At 55.6% G+C, this 8,942-nt stretch overlaps 1 protein-coding gene across 1 annotated transcript; it reads left to right on the top strand.

Moving 5' to 3' along the window:
* The first annotated feature begins 136 nt into the window (after positions 1 to 136).
* LOC148596293 (uncharacterized) lies at positions 137 to 8,691 on the top strand. The gene is made up of 10 exons (XM_088524119.1): positions 137 to 331; positions 1,452 to 1,496; positions 4,575 to 4,767; positions 4,811 to 5,030; positions 5,671 to 5,785; positions 6,032 to 6,205; positions 6,299 to 6,405; positions 6,607 to 6,744; positions 7,977 to 8,095; positions 8,654 to 8,691. Exons 1-10 carry the CDS (start codon positions 137 to 139, stop codon positions 8,689 to 8,691), a joined length of 1,344 nt encoding a protein of 447 aa, XP_088380245.1.
* The last annotated feature ends 251 nt before the right edge of the window (positions 8,692 to 8,942 follow it).

Below are 8,942 nucleotides of genomic sequence, written 5' to 3'. Positions count from 1 at the left end.
AACTGTCGCCGGGCATGGGGGGAAAGTTCTTCTTCCCTGGAGGCTGAAATGGCACCATCTGCTTCAGACACAGGCAGCCACCCAGGAGCAGGTGGAACAAAGAAGAGCCGCTGCTGAAGCTTCCCTGGTAGGACGAATGCAGCAGAGAATCAGGGATTTGGGAAATGAACTGGCTCTCAGCAGACGCCTGCAGCAAGGCAGAGTTATCGGAGGCCTTGCGGAAGCCGCTGCTGCCTACCCTCCTGAGCTGGGCAGCAGCCGCTCTTTGATGCTGAACGCAGCGGGCAATGCTTCCTGTGTGGCAGACAGAGTGGAAGCTCAAATGGCTGAGGTAAGGCATTGGACATGCACGCTGTGCTCGAATGAGCTGCCCACAGAGTATGAATGAGCAGGGTTCAGCTTTTAAGGGGAAAAGGAGCACGCATTCCTGCCTAGCTCCGGGACACCCAGTCTGCTAGTGCAAACAGCATTGGTGCCCCTCACAACTGGGCGAGCACAGTCCCCTGGATCGCCCTGAGAGACTCCATGAGGCAATGCTCAGAGCCTGCTGCAACCTCAGCGATAGCTCTGGTCCGAGTGTGCCCCAGCCTTTGCAGTGTGTGTGGAGAGCACGTTCCTCACGGAATGGTGAGGTTTGGGGCCCGTGTGGCAAGAGTTGGACAAGAGGGTGAAGCATTCTTCACTGAATGCCATGATCCCTTCCCTGATTTGCACAGAGTGGAGGCAAGGGCAAGCTCTCCTCTTCCATCTTTTACAATCCTGGGAAGGATTCAGGCATCTCCAGTTGTGACTCAGTGCTGTGGTGCCTGCAGCGTAGCAAGGGTCCTGTTGAAAGGAGATGCCTGCGGGCTGTAGCTGTCCCCATGCCTGTAGTGTTCTGAAGCTGAGCTGCTCGGCTTTGGGCATTGCCTTGTGGGGGTCTCAGAGGGTGATCCAGGTGACTGTCCTCAGGCACTCCTGTGGCTAAACAGCAAGTCAGCAGAGCTGCCATGAAAAAGGCTATCTAGAAGGTGGCTGCTGCAAGGAAAGCCAGCTCTTTCTGGCCTGAGTCCTTTGCTGCGGAGTAAATTAAAGAGAGTGTTGGTTTGTAATGAGAAAAAAAGCAGGCATCACAAATCGGATTGCTCGCTGTGAACAGTGTAAATATGCAGCTTGTGGCCTTGGGACTAGACCTCTGGCCATGTGTGCTTATATCCTCCTTGTGCTTTTTGATGCCCTTCTGCAAAGCCAGAATGAGGGAAACGTGATGAGTGGCAATTGTGTTGTGATACAATTAATGGCACAGAGTAGTGGCAATGCTGTGTTTTGGTGGACAAAGCATTTCTCAGGATTGAGGGTGTTGTTTCCAGTTTGCATTTCATGTTACAGTTAGGTTTCAAAAGGCCGTAGAAGGTAGTACTAGAGGAATGTAACTGCTGAGGACTTAAGGGTATCCTGTGTTATACTTGCAGGTGCGTGAGGAATGGTCAAAAATGTCGCTGAAGAACGTGAGCGAGGTAATTGCAACCTGGAGATTTATGTGACACCTTCATCGTGATCCAAATACTGGTGGCACAGAATATTATGTGCCTGTCCTTAAAAAAGAGAAGAAACAGTGTATGTGCACATGCAAGGCCGCCCCCAGAGCCCCGAATAATCCCCTCTCCGGGGGGCTCTAGTCGGGCCTTTTCAGGGACGGGGCCTGTTTGCAAGCAGGTGGCCCCTGCTTTGCAATTCTTTGGGTTCCTGTTGGCTTCAATCAGCTGCCGAGTGGCCAGCTGTTGCTTTAGAGCCCCTTGCATTTGCTTGGATGGACACAAGTGCCTTGGGTTGAATGTGTCTGCATTGTGAGCAGAAGTGCCTGTCTACTGGGATGACTGGGGTTGGTTCCTTTGGTTTGGGACTTGCTCCCTTTTGCTCCTGTAACACTAACAGAGGGCCTTTTGTTCCCCCTGCCGCGCGCGCCTTCCTCAGAAGTGGCTTTCTGGAGCGGGGACTGCCAAGAGAGGATATCCCGAGAGGAAGGAAGCCTGGGGAAACGTGCCCTCTAGCTCTTGGCGGAGTGGTGTGTAGATGACATCGAGCTGCATTCAAGTGAAGGTGTTCTGTTCCAATTCTGTATTTAATAAAGCTTGTAGCCTGGGACATCTCTGTTTTATTCCCGTCCCCTTCGTGACTTGGCCTGCCCTGCGCACGCGCCTGTTCCCTCTTCCTCCCGCTGCCTGTCCCTCTTACAGAATGGGAGCGGCGGGCTTGCTGCCAAGGGGGGAACCCTGGTAGGAGTCTGGCCGCTTGCTGGCAGCGTGCAGCCTGTGTCCTTTCCCTCAGGGGAGGTTGAAAGCTCCGCTGGGTTTTTAGACAGGGGCCTGGAGTTGGGGGCTCTGTTTGCCTCCTGCTGCCCTTCAGAGCGCTCCTGCGCTGCCAGGGGGAGGCCGCTCTCAAAGATGGCTGGCAGGTGCTGGCAATGGCGGAAGGCTCCTGAGGCCTGGCCCACAGCAGCTGTCCCCCTTGCCTAGGAGCCAGCCAAGAAGCACGATCAGGCGAGCCGCAAACGGTCGGCAGCAGCTCGAGGCCTGGCAAGCTGATGGAGCGCAGCCTCCCGGAAGCCCTTTCCAAAGATGAGAAGGAACAAGAAAGTGCGTGGGAGTAGTCGGCAGGGATTCCCAAAGGGGGAGGCAAAACCCTGCTGTTACATCCCAAAGGCCTTTACAAGAATCTTAGTTTACCTAAGAGTGGCTGGTCTTAATGCACTCGATAAGGAGAGGTTTGCTGAGTGACAACAGGACCCCAAACTCCGAAAGGAGTTCAAAGGCAGAAGAAGATGCATTAACGTCTGCCATAATGTATTCTGAAAGGAAGTTTGGCTGCTTACCAGGCCATTTGAGGACTATGCAATCCCAGAGCACCTCACCTAGGCACATGTACATATCTATATTACTCTGGTGTTAATTTACTAATATATATGTATTTTATCTTAGTGTTGGCTTTTTTATTGCTTGGTGCAGTTTTGATTTTAAACATGTGGTGTACAAAAAGAGCTCCAAAATGGCCCAGTCTTCATAAAAATAAGCTAGTTTGAACTTTGAGAAGAAAGCTGGTCTGGACTGGCAGTGCTTGATGGCACATCCACTGTGAGGACGCAGCAAACCCTGCTGTGGTTTAGGAGGCACCTGTAGCCTTAAGCTAAGACCAAGAGCAATGTGGAGATGACAGCCTCCTGGTTGCTTCCAGTAATTCCAGAGAGATTTGGACATCTGTCAGGGTTTGGCTACAAAAATCTGGGAATGCTCAATGACTGTGTGAACAATACACTCACACTGCTAGCTGGCCTTCAAAGCTAAAGAGCTAATTTAGTAGTTAAAGAATGCAGTGTGCAGGATGTCCTAGCAATGTGTGCATAGCATGGACAAGTTCCAAAAAAAAAGTCCCGATTAGAAGAATCCCATTCATTTGGAACAGTAATGTACATTTGAATTTAAGGATGATTTCCAAGTAAGTGAGAAGCCAGTGCTTATCTGGTGGCCACTTCAATTACATCCCCAAGAGAAAGATCTCTATCCCCCACACCAGAGAGGCTTCCTCTTCCCCTGAGGGGGGAACACGGCTGCTCCCTCTGGAGTCCTCGTTTAGGAACTTGAGACACAGGCTTCGAGTTCCGTTGCACAGAGCCCAGTTTCTATCTCTAGCACTATGGCAGGTAATACTTACCGGCTAACCACACAGTATCAGCTTTATACATGGCTTGTAAGGCACTGTTGGACAGGAGCAGGCGCAATTAACGACTTGCAAGCTCACCGCAAAAAGAGAGGTGACCTTCCTCATCAGTGATAATGACAGCAGTCCCAGTACCTGTTCTGAGTGTCTTCTTGGTATATATGGACCACTAATAGCACCGTAATCAACAGCCAACTGCGCGCTCCTTTTATCAAATACAAGCTTTGCTATTTTTCCTCCTGCTAACATGTACACATGCAGAAGTGGAGGGAAAAAATCTTCATTCAAACATCTTATGGAAGTATTCCGCTGCTGTTCAGTAGCCTAAGAGCACCTCGGGCTAGCATCCCATCTCACGAACTTATTCCTGCCTCAGTCCTACAAGTAGTAAAATCCAGACTCATCATGAAGGGCATATATCAATATACAAACTAACACCTCCACCCTACTCATGCACTTCAAACATTTAATCGCAATCTATAGTGTGAGCGTGGCTGGGCATTATTTTTATTATTATTTTTGGCTGGTTCTGCTTTTCTGCTCGATTCAGTTGAGTAAATACCGACAAGACGTAAATGGGGATTTTTGTGAAATGAAAGATGATTTTCTACTAATGATAATAACTGGCAGCGCTGGCAGATCTACAACAAGTAGCAGATTCACAATCATAGGAGAACATGAAAAAGATAGTTGAGCGACAACCAAGCTAACAGCGGCGGTGCTCTTTCTCGGGGAGCCGCAGCCCCTTGTGGGTGCGCTGCAGCCCCACGTCGAGGAGCCGCCTGTGGCGCGTGGCAGTGTCACCCCGCGGCGTCACCCCGCCGCCCTGTGACGCCCTCGCCGCGGCTGTTGCGCCTGGCGCCGTCGCCGCGCGGCCTCAGTGCTGCGGCCGCCAGTGCCGGAGCGACGGTCGGCGCGTGCCTCGCTGGGAGCCTCGCTGCGTCCCGGCCCTCGGAGCGCGCCTCTGCTCCCGGCGCGGGGGCTCCGAGCCCGCGACCCCCGCTCCCGCAGCCCGCCGGGGCTCAGCCCCGCCGCAGCTGTCCCGGCCGCGGCCCCTGCTCGGGGCTCGGCTCCTCTGCCCCGCCCGCCCGAGGCGGGGCCGTCTCTCTCTGGCCGTGTCCGCGTCCCCGCCGCAGCATGAAGCGCTTCCTGGCGCTCTTCGGCAAGGGGCGGGGGGCGGCGGCGCCCGGCGGCGCTTCCCTGGCCTGCGTGGGCGCTCGCTACGAGCTTCGCGAGGAGGAGCTGAGCGAGCTGCACCGCGCGGCCGCCCGCGGAGACCTGGCTGCGCTGCGGCGGCTGCCGACACGCGGCCTCGACGGGCGCGACAAGGCCAAGCGGTGAGGGGGGCGGCGCCGGCCGGGGCTTTGCCGGCTCTTCGCGAGGGCCTGGCCGGGCGTGGAGGGCGCGTGTGCTCGAGGCTGCTGCGGGGAAGGCCGGGTGGCAGGCCCTGCCCCAGCAGCACCGCCCGAGGCTGCTGTGCTGCTCTTGGAAAGCCCGTGTCCCCGGCGTGCGGCACTCTGTTGCCACGCAAGCGGTGCTGGCGCAAGCCGCAGGGCGCCTTGGCGAAGGCTGGAGGTGGCCAACCAAGCCTGGGTGGTCCTTGCTGGGCAGCGTGGGTGGTGCTGTTGGAGGCAGCGGGCGGTTGCGCGGGCAGAGGGATGGAGGGCAGCCGCTTGCGCCCGGCAGCGTGGGGCTGCGTGGGCAGACCGCTGTGCCTGGGCGCAGGAGCCCCTTTGCAGGGAAGCGGGTGCGGAGCTGCGGGAAGCGGGTGCTGCGTGGGGTGGGGGTGACTTTTCCTAGCCCCTCCCTCTGGGCTTGGGGTGTGCAGCTGCTGCCGTTGCTGCCGGAATGGGCGACTCTTTCTAAGCTGCTCTTGTGGCTGCGGACAGCGGTGGCCCTAGGCCCGGGACAGAGGCAGGAGCGGTGTGTGCAGCTCGGCGCGTGTGTGCGTGTTAATGGAATGTGTTGCCTTTGTAGGACACCCCTGCATCTCGCTTGCGCTAATGGGCACTCGGAGATCGTGTCCTATTTAGTGGAGAAGAAGTGCAAGCTGGATGCGCGGGACGGCTACAAGAGATCTCCACTGATGAAGGTACGTGGAGCACGGGAGAGCTGTTGAGGGAGGGCTTCCAAGCTGCACCCAGAGCGCTGCGTCTCTGGGGTGATGCGTGATGTTGGGACAGGTGGAGACTGTGTTGCGATTGGCGCAGAATGGGCCCACGTTGCCTCCTCGGGGAAGGCCGGGGTTGCTTTGTGCGCTTGGCCGGCTGTGGGAGCGCTGAGGGAGGGAAACGTAGTTGCTGGGAAGGCTTCCTTTTCTTTGCCGTGTTGCTTGCAGGCAGTGCAGTGCCAGCAAGAAGAATGCGTGGCCATTCTGCTGGCGCGTGGTGCCAACCCTAATCTTGCCGACGTTACCGGCAACACTGCCCTTCACCTGGCTGTCCTTGCTCGTAACACCTCTCTAGCAGGGCAGCTAGTGGAGCACAGCGCCCTTCTCGAGGCTAAGGATAAGGTAAGTGTAGAATGTGGGTGAGGCTGCTCTCGGAAAGAGAGAGTGGCTTTCCCTGGCTGTTTGGTTCTGACTGGGGGCGCTTTATGCTTGCAGATGGGCTGCACGCCCCTTGCCCTTGCCGTGTCGGGTGGTCACGGCGAGATGGTGGAGTTCCTGCTTGGCAAAGGAGCTGATGTGAACGCTCGAGACCAGTCTGCCAGGTGAAGGGCTTGTCCGAAGAGCGTGTCCGGAGGCCCCGTTCCTTCCGAGTTGTGCTGTGCTTCCATGTAGCTGCCTTTGCTTTGCTTCTGCCTGTGGGAAAGGGGGAAGCAATTGTTGTGGGAGCAAAGAGGGCTGAAAGGCATGCGAGTGAAATGTCTGCGTTGGCTCCGAGCTTTCCTCTCCTCTTTTGGATGCTCTAGGACCCCTTTAATGCGGGCTGCTTCGACTGGGAACAGGAGCATCCTAGACACTCTTCTTCGCCATGGTGCTGATCTTTCCCAGAAAGATGTTGCTGGGTGGACGGCGGAGGAGTATGCTAGGACTTTTCTGCATGCTCGGTAAGTGCTTTAGGTGACGTTAGAGTTGCTGAGGTGTGTGAATGTGCGTGTTGGCTTATGGACGCTCTTGTTAAGAGCAGCAAGGTTTAATGATGTGTGGAGACGTCTGTGGAAGCTGGGCAAAAGGGCATGTTCTGGAACATGTAGTGTCAAGTGTGAACCGGGAGGTTTTCCTTGACTCCACCCCGACTGCTCGGTCAGGTTTCAAGTTGGTGGTGCTGAGCTGAGCTGTGAGCAATAGCGAGCCTGAAAAGTGTGCTTTGGGCAAGTGGAGTGTATACGAAGCCCTCCCCAGAGCAGCGCATGAGACCAAATGCAGAGGTCCTTTCTTCTGCCGCTTCCCCTTGCCCTGGGCCTGTAGCAAGGGGAGCAGGAAGGGCGGGTGTGCGTGGGTATGTGTAACTAGCCCATGTGTGTCAGCTTGCCAGATGGCTCTGAATAGGCGTAGCGTGGAGAAGCAGTGGCTCGTTGTGTCCTAGAAGAGCCGTGTACAAGGATGCCGTTGGGTTTGGTGACAGTCCTTCCTTTCTTCCTGTCTGCAGCGTTGGTGAAGAGCTGGCAGAGTGCGCGCAGAGGGCGCGTGCAGGCGGCCCAGTAGGCATGGCAGGACTCAGCTCGCCTCCCGGAGCAGGAGCTGCTGCCTCTGCATCGGGCGCCTGTGCTGCGGCCAGCGGAGGTAGGATCCTTAAGCGTGGAGGAACTGCTGGGGCTCTGCGTGTGCGTGTGCGTGTGCGTGTGGTGCGAGTAGTTGAGCACTTCATTAGCTTCCTATCCCGTCAGCGCCCCGCAGCGTTTGCTAACTGTCTGCTCCCAACGCGCGTTTGTCCCATGCTAGTATTTTGTTGAGGAAGCTTAGAAGGAAATGTAAGGGCAGTGTTGATTTTCTTTGCTAATGTCCTTTGAGGGGAAGGGGGTTAGAATTCAGTAGGGTGCGAGAAGTCAAGGGCAGGTTGGGGCCTGCTTTTGTCCCTGCTGTCTTGTGTGACTGTTCCCCTGCAGCGTGGCCTGCAGAAGTGCCTGTGTTAGGTGCTTGTGGGCCGTGTTGACTTCTGAAGGTCTGACATGCTAAGAATTAATCGTGTCAATTAATGTTTTCACAGTGGGAGAGGAGCTTTCCCGTGAATGCTTTGTAAGGTGAGGCTTGAACAAGCGCTTCCCCCCAATCCTTTCCCCTGCCTCAGAAGAGGAGAGCCTGGAGAGAGACACAGTCCTTCTTGTCTTAACTTTTCAAGCATTCAAGATACTGATGACGAGGAGAGCGAGGACAACTCCGTTCCTGCCTCCGAATTAGAAAGACGCCGTTTAGCTGCCAAGGTGAAGTGGCCCAAGAGGCAGAATTTCTGTGGAATGAGTGAGTGGTTTGGAGGGCTGAGCTGTGTGGATTTGAGCGAAAGGGCGCTTGCAGTGCGGTGGCTTTGCTCCTGCAAAGCGGTCTCCTGCCTGGCCCCCTTCCTGCTGCTGTGAGCTACTTCCTCCAAGTCTGGTAGCCGTGGCAGAGCACGCAGCAGTCTGGTGGTCGGGGCAGAAGAGCACTAGGTGACAAGAGAAATGACCGCACAGTCTTGATGTGCGTGAGATTTCTAGAGAATGAAAGCTGATGAGCTCCTAGATTACCTGTTCCTTTGTCCTGCAGACCTTGCTGTCGGTTTCCAGGAACAAAGGGGTGGTAGAATTGTGACTGATGTGGGAGAAAGGCATTTATTGTTCAAAGTGGGCTGAGGTGCTTCATCCCCTGGCTCTCCTGTCCTCCTTGTGAGGTTCCTCAAGTGTGCTCAGCAGGGAGCTCCTGTAGCCGGTGTCTTTGTCTCCTGGCACATGGGAATGGCATTCCAGGCTCACGTGCGCCTGATCTCCCGCTGCCTGTTTCCCCTCTGATGATGTCTCTTTATTTTTGCTGTTTCTCCTGCAGAAGAGGTGTTTGGCACTGGGACTGTGCAGCGATTCTGAGGATTCCGAGGATGATGCTGGAAGGCACCCTGCAGTGCTGGAGATGCAGGCAAGATTTCCTTCTTCTCCTGGTTGCCCTCTTGTCAGTGAGCTTTGAGAGGGTGTCGCAGATGCCGTCTGCGAGGAGCTACTGCAGCACAGGGAGATGTGCTAGTGGGTTGAAGAGTGCCCGTGAGGAAAGGGAGGGAAGCTGGACTAAGGCTGTCGGAGAAGCAGGCAGCTGTTGCTTGTCCTGGGTGTAAAGAAGGGGC

Source organism: Tinamus guttatus, unplaced genomic scaffold (genome assembly GCF_059628265.1).
Source record: "Tinamus guttatus ecotype Peru unplaced genomic scaffold, ASM5962826v1 Tinamus_guttatus_pri_ptg000018l, whole genome shotgun sequence".
NCBI classification, from domain to species: domain Eukaryota; kingdom Metazoa; phylum Chordata; class Aves; order Tinamiformes; family Tinamidae; genus Tinamus; species Tinamus guttatus.
This window is presented reverse-complemented; position numbering and strand designations above follow the sequence as displayed.